Source organism: Dreissena polymorpha, chromosome 11, assembly GCF_020536995.1.
Source record: "Dreissena polymorpha isolate Duluth1 chromosome 11, UMN_Dpol_1.0, whole genome shotgun sequence".
NCBI lineage: Eukaryota > Metazoa > Mollusca > Bivalvia > Myida > Dreissenidae > Dreissena > Dreissena polymorpha.
In genome coordinates, this window is record NC_068365.1 from 45,095,485 (window position 1) to 45,109,731 (window position 14,247).

Below are 14,247 nucleotides of genomic sequence, written 5' to 3' on the forward strand. Positions count from 1 at the left end.
GAACAATTCCATAAAAGCTGAACGTATCGTGTGTGGGATGTCACTTTACGCGCATGCATTCAGCCGAGTGTATCCAGGACGCGGATCATTGGACGTAGAATAATGTATGCGCATTTTAATAATACTTACATACTTATACTAGTCTAGGGAACCATAGTGGTAGGTAGACAACGATTTTTCGTTAGTTACAGTGTGTTATCAACCTCACCAATAAAAGAGTCAATAAATGTCAAAATGTAATTTTTATTGCTCGATAGGTGTACCATAATTCATGTTTTGTCCACATCCAAAGAAGTTCGTATGAACGGAGTGCGTGACCCGCACCGTAACGAGGCAAAGAGAGGTAATACAATATGACTATAGTAGATGTAATTTCCACTCGGTCGTAATCCGGTCTCACGCTCGACCGAATTCATCATGATGCAGACGAACATTTTATCAAAAGAATAAACACATAACTCGCTCATGTTACACCGTAATGTTATAGTATGAACGCTCGGAGTATTAACGTGTTGACGCTTAAAGTGACGTGTTGCCTCTGATCGAATATACACCACTCGAGTGAGCACAGACTGTCGGACTGATGATTGTATGTTCGGCAAACATAATTTGTATTGTTATGTCCGGCAAACGCAATTTTTATTGTTGTGTGTAGACAACAGTGTTTTCATTGTTTTGTGTTGTAAGACAAGGCCAAACATTGTTTGGCGCTTTTGCATATCTCAAATAGTACCATTTTCTTTCCTGTAAAAAGAAATAAAATCAACAGCCGCTATGTCACTCCTTAGTTGTCGGTGAATCGTTTACTTAACTATAATAGTATTAAATTGAGCCTTGTTTCTGGGAAAACTTGGCTTAATGTATGTGCGTAAAGTGTCGTCCCAGATAATCCTGTGCAGTCCGCACAGGTTAATCAGGTCCGACAGTTTAGGCTTTTATGGAATTTTTCAATTGAAAGGACGTCTTTTTTAAACGAAAATCAAGTCTAGGCGGAAAGTTTCACCTCTGATTAGGCTGTGCAAAAGCCAATCTCGAACGACACTTCACGCACGCGCATTAAGCCCGGTTTTCCCAGAACGAGGCTCGATTAATACCACTTAATTGAAGCACAGCCATCGGTTGTATTGCCTAGCGAAAAATTACCCCCAATGGCATTCGACCGCGTTTGCAAGTATCTGGATACCATGGATCGAATGTTCCTTTCGTGTCTATTAAGAAGCTAAGTGTAACACTTATCGTTTGAAACCAATTGACTTAAATGCCAAATAAAAAAGGATAAGATTACGGCAAGGCCGTCAGCCCTTTTGTCAACGCCGAGTGGTCAGTGCCCCAGTTAAACAAGCATAAGATTTGAATGTATAACGAGATTATTAGGCGATTTCTTTATTGTCACGTAAGGCTTTGGTCTGCTTCAACATGTGCAAGGCCAGAGCAATTGCTTACTTCAAATCGCGTACATCATTAGAGTTCAGGTAAGAGCATGAGCGAATTTGAGAGAATCAAAGGCAAGTTGAACAAGAAATATCTTTAAAAAGATATACGGCGTTGATTGTGGTTGGAGTTTATGGAAGGTAAAGATTTAAATGAATGAGATCAAGAATAGCTAATATCTTTTTCTGTGCAGTTTTTAGCTGCATCAAACGGCTTATTTTACATTATTACATATTGCTGGTCATAAACCTATAGATACAAAACAGAAAATCAAAGTCAACCGGCCACACGCGAAGTCTCCGTACATATTTTAAATATGTATACGCGCGTTCTTCGAACAAACCTGTTTGAGTGGTTTATCGGGCATTGCTACGTGTATTTGATTCGATTATTAACAGTATTGAGAATCATCGCGCTCATACTTAATACATTAGTCATATGATGCAATAATACATTAGTAAATATGATGGAATAATTCTTGTTAATTAATTAAAAATAATATTTATCATGTTATTGTTGAAAACACATTAAGAATCTATTATTGACATGCCATAAAATAATATCGCTGGATATCTTCATTGACCATCTTTCTGGTAAAGAAAATTCCAGTTCACCTAGTTCACGCTATAGCGTCTTTTTATATAACTATTATGTTACTGACCGCGAACTCCGATCAGCACATATGGACCTGTATATAAACTCTGACATTCAAACACACTAACCGCGAACTGACCGCTTATACCTCGCGGGTTGCATTAAAGTGAGGCATCGCTTCCACTGCTCTTTATACTTTTACATATAACATGTTGACAGGAATATGAAAGTCAGTACTAAATATGAGAACATGGCCTTTAAGTACACAACGTTCTCGCGCTGGAAATCCTCTGAAAATAAAAGGTGCACGCACAAACTGTATTGATGTCGAGATTGAGTGTAAAACTGTTATATCTATTAAGCCCTTTAATTAGAGATAAAACTGTTTCATGCTGAACACGCAGTAAAACAGTGTTACAAAGACGCGGACATGTTGCCAATGTTCTAGTGGTATTATCAAATCAGCCAATGCAGTCAATAAGTGTATTCATCTGTACTTGGCCGCGGGAAGTTTTATTTGAATTCTATTGGACGCTAACAAAGGTCAGGCTAAGGTGAAAAGCTGGCGTATACAGCTAACGCCGAAAAAAAATTGTTAAACAAAACCTCCAGATGGCCAAAACACAAGTGAACAAAGAGAGCGTACAGTGAAGCTTATTTAATATAATTATACATCAAATATATTGTATTTTTACATATGAGATATAAATCTGAAAGTTTGGAATAATAATAATAATAATAATAATAATAATAATAATAATAATAATAATAATAATAATAATAAATAATAATAATAATAATAATAATAATAACAGCTCATGCATGTAACGATAGCAAAAGCATTAGCACTTTCTTATTACCTATACGAATCGTAAATAGTTGAAGCCCAAATTCTCTGATCACTCTGCAATATTTAATTAAAATGGTATTATGACACAGTATCATATACTTGTTACCATGATTATGGGCATGTGATGACGCATGGGCCAATGCACCGGCTCTGTTTGATTAACTTGTTCACCTGTTATCTTTGGCCGGAGTGCCCGCTTAATGACAACAAGTGACAAGTTGTAACCTTATGTGACCACTCAGTTACCTCAAATAACCTCTTCGTAACCTTCCAATCTTTAAGCTCTTTTATTGCACCATAGGCAAACACTAAATTTGTGTTTAAAAGCCGATGAACGATAATACTTTACGGATATTTCTGTTTGCATTTAAGGTGAAAACCGTTACACTGTGTTATGTAAGTGTTATTTGGGATAAATATAGTCCAAAGAATGTAAGTCCGTTTAGAAGAGCTATTTGAGTTTAAAAGTGAACATAGCCGTGGGTGTCTGTCTTTTCTGCATGTATCATAGTTTACAAATAATTGACCATCACGCTGAGAAACGGGATTAATGCATGTGCGTAATGTGTCGTCCCAGATAAGCCCGTGTAGTCCCCACTTGTTAATCGGACACTTTATTCTGTTACGATATTTTTCGTTAAAAGTAAGTCTCTTCTTAACGAAAATCGTAGGCATCATTTCTCAAAAAAAATTAACGTCTTGTAGTAACAAATACATTACATTAACAAGGTGCATTCACATTTCAACGGTAACTATACAATATGATATATACGTTTAAGTTACCTAACTTAAATTAAGTTTACAGCTCGCGCTTCACTGTTACCCTCTCACAAACATGAAGGTTAAATTCCCAGCATCTTTACAACAAACTTGTTGTTTAATCGTGTCAGTCAATTAATTGTTGTCACAGCCTGTCAGTGCCACTTGTTCAACACGGATTCGTGCACGCTTGAAAACATGCCAGACCTTGTTAGACAGCGCATCATGATCAAACGCCATTACCTTACGTGTCAATAGGGCTGTTAGCATATGTTACGTGTCCATAGACTGTAATTCATTTCGGACGGGACAAGAAATCGGATAAAATGCAATTTTCACATTTATTTGATAAACGATCTATGTTTCGTTGAATGATTAAGTACTTTTAAATATTCCCTGGGCCAAGATAAATTAACCCTAGCATATGGTGTACGCTGTGTGAAATTTCGCCAGATTAATGTAATCTTTTTATGTCAGAACAGGGTCCGCTCTATTTTTCACATCAAAGAACACTGCCTTTGTTGAAGTAACTCAGTAGTGTTTATGCTTAAATCTGGTTCTTATGGTGAAGTAAAAGCTTGCCATAATGAATTGAGATGTCTCAAAAACGCTTTTAAAAAGATAGCTTTGTGCATGTAAGTTTGTCTTAGTCTGACGGCATGGTTACATGTGAATGCCCTCATGATTAACTCTTAACTACTTAAATACGTATTAAACCCTTTACCACTTTGATACGTATTTAACCCTTTACCACTTAGATACGTATTTAACCATTTACCACTTAGATACGTATTTAACCCTTTACCACTTAGAAACGTATTCTGACGCGTATGTAGTCCCTTAAAGTTACATTTAATTTAAGACCTTTCTTTCTCGATTCAAGTTTTAAATGCTTAATGTCCAAGCCTTAGCTACTGATGAGCAGCAAACAGCATAAAACCTAAACAGACTATGAGTTACTCGCAGGCTGTTCTGGTTTTATGCTGTTTGCAATTTTCACGTTGTTTCTAGTGATAAGGGTTAAATGACCCGCGTTCTGGGAAAACTGGGCGAAATGTATGTGTACAACGGTTTGTATGAAAAAAGAGTACCAAACATTTATGAAGTATGTATATAATCATTAAGCAATCAAACAGCTAACATTCAGCTTTGAAAGATGCGCTTTTAACAATTACCAACTGTTTTATACCTGTCAACTATATCGTACAAAAGGCATACATCACAGATTATTATAACAACATAAACATACGACCAGCGCTCGTCTGCAAGTGTAAGCACGCGAAAGCGGTAATCAAGCGGTAAATTCATCTTGTTTACAATTCATTTCGTTGCCTTGAACATCAACAGGCCAGATCCAGGTCATTTATATGATAAAATAAACAAATTTGGATAATTGGACAGTAGTCACACTTTTAACAGTACGGGGCATCTCTCGAGCCTTGGAATGTAGGATAAATTAAAACCGCTGTGTAAAAGCCGGTCTGTTTGCTGCTGCGGATGTGTTTTTAGATGTAAGATTGCGTTTCTGAACACACAGAAAAATTGCTTTGATGTTCTATACGCATTTTATATCTGTTTCACACAGGAAATGTGTTTTCCTATTTGTCTCAAATAATGTTAGCAAATTGTATTTGTCGTAAATGTGTGCATGTATATTCTTATCAAGTTACATCCTAATACAAACAAGGTCTTAGTGATCGTCATTTATTACCGGTACGTTGTGTTTTCACATTTACATGTCATCGTTTAAGATTTTAAGTCTGAAACGTTTTACAAATACGAATGTATATTAATGAATATGTATCTCACAAAATGGTGTCCTTTTTATTTATATGACCGGTTTAGGTCTGCAAAATACGATATTATAATATGGGCTGGTCACTAGTTAGGGACCGCACGTACTAAGTATTGACCGCCCGTGCAAAATAATGGCGTATACCATCAACGCCCGGTAACACGTAGCTAAATTGAGTGCGGTATTGCTTTATCGTATGTCAATGCTTTCATAATCGATTTTATAACACTGAAAAACTTAGTTGTCATCAATTATTATCTAATTTGTTTTATATGAAACATATTTAAACATACAGTATTTAAAAATGACGATATGTTCTGGATAAATATAAGAGTAAGACAATTTTTGTCAAATGAGAGACCGTCTCTCGTCATAAAGTAAAACAGTTACCATCCCCTTTGTCCTAAGCGATAGTTTAAACGGGTCATTTGCAATGGGTGTAGCCAAACAGCGGCCAAACAGCGGCAGGCTGTGGTATTACGGATAGTTAGTGTCAATTAAGGCCAGGACGGACAATTCATTCAATTACCGACTGCGTGCAATACACGACCATTAGCACCTCTTGATATTTACCATGAAATGTGTCGGTATCGTTAACAGCGCTCTTGGTATTAAAACTGCGATTATTGCCGTCATTCTGCAGGAAGGCTACCGAAATGACCGGTGTTTGTGCCGCTGCCACAGACGAAATCGCGGCAATAGCAGTCGGCCAACCACCGAGCGAATTGGGCGGTCACACTTTCGGTTGACAGGTACTTTCTCGCTCCACGTGAAATCTTGCGGTATTGTAATCACATGCCCATGTGGGGTTCTGTAATTACAATTTGAGTCAAAGCACGGCGGAGTCATATCTCTGCTAAATTAGTCACCATCCAATCAACAATTAACCCATTTATGCCTGGTGGACTCTCCAATCCTTCTAAATTGGATCAATTTATTTCCAAAATGAGGGATGTCTAGTATATTTATTTTTATATTTTGAATATTTCGTACAGAAATTCCTGTAAGCAAACAGCGCATACCCTGATGAGACGCCGCATTTTCGGCGTCTCATCTGGGTCTAAGCTGTTTGCCAATGCCTTTTTTTCTAGACGCTAGGCATAAATGAGTTAAATGATATATTGCTAAGGAAGATGAAAAGATTTGCATTATTTGTGTCGTCTATTTATTTTTTGCTGCATGTTCCCATTCCATGAGACGCACTCGTGTATGTATTTTTGACATGAACTTACATGGTACCACTCCAAAAGTATAGGGGACACCCGGGTTCGAACCGGGGACCTCTCGATCTGCAGTCGAATGCTCTACCACTGAGCTATATCCCCATATGGAAGTGTCCGTATACGCACAATATCAAGCTATTCGATGTCCTATCTGTCCAGATGTCGCATCCCACCGTCCAATATGTCGCACATCCTGGCTTTATAATACGGAATCCGGATAGGGCCAAGTTGATTGTCCCATGTCGACCTTCGAGGTCGACGAACGACATTCAAGCGACGCGCGATATGACACTCGACATTTGAAGTCGACATGCGACAATCAAGATTTGAGTGTCGCATATCGCTCTGGGTTTTCGAGAAAAAAATATTGCATAAAATTGTCAACTGTCATATCGTGCGTCGCGATGAATGTCGCGTGTCGCTTCGCATGTTGACTTCAACTGTCGTGTGTCGACATTCGAGCGCGACACTCGACATTTGAGCGACGCAAGATAAGACGTGCGACATGCGATATGACACTCGACACTATATCGAACAAATGTCGCGCAAATGTCGCCTGTCGACCTAAAATTCATCAGGTCGAAATGCGACATTTGCTCGACGCACGATACGACGCGCGACGCACGATATGACACTCGACACTATATCGAGCAAATATCGCGCAAGTGTCGCATGTCGACCGGTGTGAGAGTAATTTGTTCAACTGCAAGCACGGTGTTATAGTAACTATTTCAGCTACAAGTAGCTACAAGTCGCAAGCGAAGAACTAAAAATCTGTCTTGCGGGAATTATATTTCAGAGCATGCTACCAATCAGTAAATATATGATCCGCACTTTGTGGAAAGGGGGTTAAATGCAATTGCGAAAAGTGTCGTCTCAGATAAGACTGAAGTCCGCACAGGCTAATCTGGGCCCCGTTTCATCAACGATCGCATCGCAACTTTAATGCCAAAATATCGCACATTTCTTATCGCATCGCAATTTGCGTTTCATCAAATATCGCATCGCCGATTTGAGTTGCGATATTCGCACATCGCCAATAATGAGGCTATTTTGCGTTTCATCAAAAATCGCACATCGCAAGAGCACCTGTTTTTTGCGATATTTTGCTTAAAACATGCGATCACACAAACCCAGTCGCAGACGGTAAAAAAAAATTCAATATGGCCGACGTGTTGTTTTTTTTTATGGAAAATAACGCGAGAAGGACAGAGCGGGAGTTCCGGCCCCGTCTGGAGATAGGCGGGGTTCGCGATATCGACTTTGTGAATCGGTATCGGGTAAACAGAACCACCGCACAGGAGCTAGTGGAGCTTCTGGGGCAGGATCTTGCCAGATCCGAACGTGGCGGAAAAACAATTTCGCCAGAGACCAAGGTAACATTAATGCAATCGACATGAATTTGCTAATTTGTTACTGTATATTTGCTGGGAGAAATTGACACACTAAGTACGGGGATTACGATCGTTATCAAGTACAGCAGAGTGCTGTTTTCTTACATCCGGTCTTAATTTGTTCTCATATCAACAGGTCAACACGGATACTAAAATGACATTGTATGATAATATAACCGTTGGATAAGCAGGCATATATAGGCAAATCGAACAACGATTTAGTTGTAATTCGACTCATTCAAATTATGGATTAATTCAAGGCTTTGTTAACCAACAATATGAAATAAATACAATCTAGGTCACGTACATGTACAGTAAGTTTGAACTGGTATTTTTAGTAGTTTGTATTAATTTATTAGTTGTTCACACATTTTTCATCATCATAATTGTTTTCCTTTTTTCTGATCTTTTCAACTGCAGAGTGGAGTCAGTGGAGTAAAGCTACTAGGGCCAACATGATCGTTTTTTTTTGTTTGTTATTGGTCTTTTGATTGTAAATGATATTTCAAGTACTGTGACCAAATTTTATTTATGAATGTTTTAACATTGTTGCTGCAGATCCTCGTCAGCCTAAGATTTCTTGCGAAAGGGGCATTCTATTCTGAACTAGCCGACACCCATGGCATCAGTCGCTCGAGCGTGTCCAGAACTGTGCATAACTTTGTGGAGTCTGTCAACAACAACCTGGACAATATTAGGTACATACTTTAACTGTAAGATAGATTTGATATAATATTATTGTACTTACAGTTACAAACAGACAATCTTAAGTCTACGGTTTTTCTTTTTTTATCTGTCACACTTTAGTGTCCATATTCATTGTCAGACTTTTACCTTATTTTTTATTTTTTTTATAGCAGCTCATAAACCAAGGTCAAGATCAGCAACTGCAGCACAATTTTTATTCTTATAAGTTATCTTTAATTTATTTTTAATAATGCTATGATCTTAACTGTCTAAATATTATAATTGTATATCACATGCCATAGTTCTTTCGTTTTTAACATGTTAAAATAATCACGTTTATTGTATTCAGGTTAATTAATTTATTTATTTATTATAATTGATCTCAACTCAAGGACGATACTGTTTGTTTATATAATGTAAATTTCATGTAATGTTCAATTGTATATTTGTTATATGTTTGTTGTTATATTATGTCGGTCAATAGTGATACATCGCTAATGTTATACTTGTTATGTACAAACCGACTTGAAATAAAATTTGTAATGTATTGTATTGTTACAAATAGACAATCCATTTTTACTTATTGATGTTAAACACGGGCTTGGCACAGACAATTCTTAAAGTTAATAGTCTGCAACAGTAGAAAAATGTAGCTTTCTTAGAAATCCTATATATGAAAACGCAACTCCAGACTCCAAAAGCTTTACCAAATTGCTCATATAACCACTGGTATGTGGAGGTGGCAATGAACAATTTTACTGCAATATTTCACATTTTATATCTCCATTTTGTTATATATTTATCAGCTGATGAGTATTAATTGAAATGTTGAAATTAAATGGTGGCCTTGTAGTTGACAATTCTTACTATGTTTTTTTTTTTTAAATCAATATCATAATCATGACCATTTTATGATACAAGTATGATGCAAGTGAATACAAATGTAAATACATTACTATAAAATATAAAAGATATTTTTTTTCTCAATACAGCGCTTTCTCAGAGGTGTATTTCTATATATTGGTATATTGGGTTATGTTATTGTTTTTGTTAAAAAAGTAAAATTAATGGTAAAATGGTTATTATTTTATACACATCACAGCTTAAACATATTCTTATATATATAATTTTTCTAAAACAGGTTTCCAATCGACAGAGAAGATGTTGTAAAAGAGAAGAGGGCATTTTACAACAAATGTAGACTTCCGAATCTTGTTGGAGCAGTGGATGGGACCTTAATCCCAATCACTACTCCAACTGTAGATGAGGAAGTCTACGTTTGTCGAAAAGGTTACCACGCCATCAACTGCCAGGCGATTGTAAACACAAGCTTGAAGTATGTATACACTCTTTAATTAATGTAGCAACTCAGTTTTTATTAAACTAATAGATTATATTTTGTTGTGAAATGCATTACCATTTTAAAGTACAAATATCTTAAATCCCTTCACCTATTTTCTTTTTAGTTTGACATATTACAAAATGTTCTAGTGCTACAACCATTACTTCATTATGATTATCAAGTATGAGTTAATTTCATTTATATCCTGAACTCAGGGGTAATTTGCCAAAATTGCTTTCCACTGATTCATGTAGCTCTTATTAGTTATTACTCCTGTTAATTTTTCGTTCCAAAACTTACCCTTTAAAAGTGGGCCATTAATTGAGAAATAATGCATTTCAGGTTCATTAGTGTTGTGGCGAAATGGCCGGGCTCTACCCATGATGGAGCGGTATTTGAAAATTCAAGAATTAAGGTAAAATAAATAATTCTTCATGTATCAAATTTTAGTTACCATAATTAAAAGTGTTGTTAATAATTTAAAAGGATGAAAATACCAAAACTTGTAAGAAAGTTGTGACCTATGATACTCTCACTCATGTCTGAGTATCAATGGCTCACCATTGCTAAAGGTGTGCAAGCAGTCAAATGCTTACAGAGGAAAACTGCCCAATGGATCTGACCGCAGTGATAGGACATTGTTGTTAAAAATGAAGTAAAATCCAACCAACAGAACCAAAAATACATAAATACTACAACTATAATTAACTGATACTGTTTTTAAATTGCAGTACTGAAAACGATTTGTATATTTATTTTTAAGCTCCACTGGCCAGAGGCCAGGGGGGGCTAATGTCATGGTCCTGTGTCCGTCGGGCGTGCATGATTTTAACATTTTCTTTAAACATCTTCTCCTAAACTACAAAACCAATTGTGATAAAATTTATCGCAAATGTTCCTGGGGTTAACCTCTTTCAAATTTGTTCAAATTATGTCCCTGGGGTCAAATTTGACCCCGCCCCGGGGGTCATTTATTGAACATATGCTTATATAAAGCCTATTTTGTGCGAAATTTAAAAATCTTCTTGTCCATAACAATTTGGGCCTAGTGCTACCACATTTGGTATGTAGTGCTATTTAATAGTTCTCTACTTTGTTTGTTCAAATTATGCCCCTGTGGTCAATTTTGACACTGCACCGGGGATCACAAAAATTAACATACGGTTAAATAAGGCCTATTTTGTGCAAACTTTAAAAATCTTCTTGTTCATAATTATAGAGCCTATGGCTACCAAATTTGGTATGTAGTGACATTTAATATTCTCTACCAAGTTTTTTCAAATTATGCCTCTGGGCTCAAATTTGACCCTGCCCTGGGGGTCACAAAAATGAACATATGCTTAAATAAGGCCTATTTTGTGCAAACTTAAAAAAAAAACTTCTTGTTCATAATTATATAGCCTAGGGCTACTAAATTTAGTATGTAGTGACATCTAATGGTCCTCAACCAAATTTGTTCAATTATTCCCCTGGGCTCAAATTTTACCCTGCCCCAGGTGTCACAAAACTGAACATATGCTTATATAAAGCCTCTTTTGTGCAAACTTTAAAAATCTTCCTGTCCATAACCATTGGGCCTAGGGGTACCAAATTTACTTTTAAAAGTACATGAATATAATGTTACTGATACAAAGGCTATAACATGTTATTTATAAGTTGTGATTTGATTTTTACATATTTCACTCTAGGGACATCTTGATGCTACAGCAAATGTAGTTCTTCTGGGCGATAGTGGATATGCCCTGAGCCCCTCCCTACTCACCCCCATAATGAATCCCCGTTCCCAACAGGAAGAGCGGTACAACCGCAGACACAAGATGGGTCGGGAAGTTGTGGAACGGGGATTCGGGATATTGAAGTCCAGATTCAGGTATAGAAATATTTATTCTTCCTTTCATAGATATTCTTATTTAACATATCAGACTTATATATTGTGATATCAAATATACCAAATAATACCCAGTGTACTTTAAATAAATAATCGTATAAACTGAACATAATTGTTAACAGATTAATTGCTATATTTATAAACTTATTATATCTTTCAAATTAAACATGATTGTGCATTTTCTTTATTACATTGGAATGCACAAATTTTGTCCTGCAAACATGTATTATCAGTTTATCACAGACATGTTTTCATGTCTATCATGTTCAAATAACCTAATGCAGCAATTGAAATGAAATACAAATATTCCGAAAATAATAACAGTTGTTCGACTTGAATATTTAATATTAATTTGATGCTTATCTCAGCACTGACCAGTTCAATGGACAATAAAAAGTTAAAGAATTATTCATGATGTGTTTCCTTACTTATAGATGTCTACATCGATCAGGGGGTGTTTTGCCATACAAGCCCCATCAGTGTGCGGCCTTGTTTGTAGCGTGCTGCCGGCTGCACAATCTGCTGATGGACAATGGGGAGGAGCAGGAAGTGGATGCCGATGTCATTGAGGAGGATGACAACAATGATGACCCTGTCGAAGTTGTACTGAATCAGCGTGGTGCTGCTGTTCGAGATTATTATGTAAACCTAAATTAACATTCGTAAAGATAAAACAAAATAGTTGGACCTATTGTTTGTTAAAACGTAAATTAAAATGTTTCTTTTTTTAGTTCGCCTTTTTTAATACGTTGTGGTAGCCTTGTCATTTACAAAAGTTTTTTTGTTTTTTTTATATTTATTTCCATTAGATATTGGGTAAATACATGATGTCAGTGAATAAAATAAGAATCCATTTAAAATAAAGGTAACTAAGCTAAGTATCTCTTTGTACCCATGTATGTCCCTTGCATAATTAGAAATTTCATGTTTGCGTTATTATATTTGTCCATGCAATTCAATTGAATACATTATTGGATAATGCACCTTTAAGTATTAACCTGACTGACTAGCTAAATGACTGAATTACTGACTGAACTTAGGGGGCGGGTTCCGCGACCGCGGAGCCGACACTACGCCCCTGAGTGACCAACCGACTGACCAAGCCAGGGTACCGGCGGGGCCCGCTACCACGTCCCCGACCGCCCCTGTGCTGACTGACGGACATAACGTTGTTTTTTTATTCTGACTAACTGACGGACTGACTGACATTTTCTTTACATGTGTTCCTTTTTCTTAATGTTTTTTTTTTATACATATTTGTTAATTGTTATTTTGTCTGCACATTAACATATATGTATTTAATACATTCTGTGCATTGTGTACTCTTCGTGATTATGTTGAATTTTAAATGTAAACATTGTTGAATTTTGATATCATTATATGTGGCTGTACTTGGAAAGGAAAATATTAACTACCATTTTATTTAAACAAATGATAAAATGCAAACCAATCATACATTAAGCACTGATTTCTCATTTTTGTTCACCACATGTTCATACGCATTCTACATAATTCACTCATGTCGTTGGATGTTATATCTGAGACGTATTCTTGTTGATACTTGTTTTGGAGGAAGTATAGTAGCAGCCAATAAATAGATCATTTAGTTTATAATTTGTTGTTTTATTTGATTTCTATATGCCCCTTTGGAAAAAGGAACATGTTATGTTAAACAGTATTCATCTGATCTTCACCAATCTTTGTCAAAAGTTGAATTTGGATGATATATAGGCCAGTTTCAAATATGGGTCATGTAGTGTTAAATACTAGGTCATATGGTCACTTAGTGCATTTTCAGCATTCAGCATGTTGTTCAGCTCTAATTCGAACAATATTCATCCAATCTTCCCCAATCTTATTTAGGATTTGCATCAAGTTTATATAGATCAAATTCGAATGTAGGTTATATATGCTTAAAAAGTATGTCAAAGTATTTCTTGGTGAATCGTTAACATTCAACATGTTGTCCAGGCTCGAATTCAATCAGTAGTGTCGCAAAATTTGAACTTCGACGGAAGCAATCAAAGTTAAACTTTGCACAAATTATCTACACTAAATTTTAATTTAGTCAAGAACCTGTGGTCTTATTTACGGGTGCTGCCACCAGTCCATTTAGACAAATTTCCATGTAACTTGTACAACTAGCCGAGCTAGTAGAAATTAAATAAGTCATTTGTTTCTACTACTACAGTTTATTTACAAAGTATACACACTTTATTTCCAACATTTCCAACAAAAGTCCAACATTTAAAAATATACATACATCATTTTAAAACATACTCAG

General features: G+C 36.2%; 1 protein-coding gene and 1 non-coding gene across 2 annotated transcripts; one reads left to right on the forward strand and one right to left on the reverse strand.

Moving 5' to 3' along the window:
- Positions 1 to 6,682: 6,682 nt before the first annotated feature.
- Positions 6,683 to 6,754, reverse strand: Trnac-gca (transfer RNA cysteine (anticodon GCA)). Its single transcript has one exon. It is a non-coding gene; the product is annotated as a tRNA-Cys (tRNA).
- An 801-nt stretch (positions 6,755 to 7,555) lies between these two features.
- LOC127851677 (putative nuclease HARBI1) lies at positions 7,556 to 13,577 on the forward strand. The gene is made up of 6 exons (XM_052385499.1): positions 7,556 to 8,028; positions 8,605 to 8,744; positions 9,875 to 10,069; positions 10,418 to 10,490; positions 11,764 to 11,945; positions 12,398 to 13,577. The coding sequence occupies exons 1-6, from the start codon at positions 7,816 to 7,818 to the stop codon at positions 12,618 to 12,620; spliced, it is 1,026 nt and encodes a 341-aa protein (XP_052241459.1). The 5' UTR covers positions 7,556 to 7,815; the 3' UTR covers positions 12,621 to 13,577.
- Positions 13,578 to 14,247: the final 670 nt, after the last annotated feature.

What these genes read in the sequence shown, in the direction of transcription:
- LOC127851677 (XM_052385499.1), top strand. Translation starts at nt 7,816, where the DNA reads ATGGCCGACGTGTTGTTTTTTTTTATGGAAAATAACGCGAGAAGGACA. An exon ending in AACAACCTGGACAATATTAG is followed by an intron (nt 8,745 to 9,874) that starts GTACATACTTTA and finishes TTTCTAAAACAG; the next exon opens with GTTTCCAATCGACAGAGAAG. An exon ending in ATTGTAAACACAAGCTTGAA is followed by an intron (nt 10,070 to 10,417) that starts GTATGTATACAC and finishes AATGCATTTCAG; the next exon opens with GTTCATTAGTGTTGTGGCGA.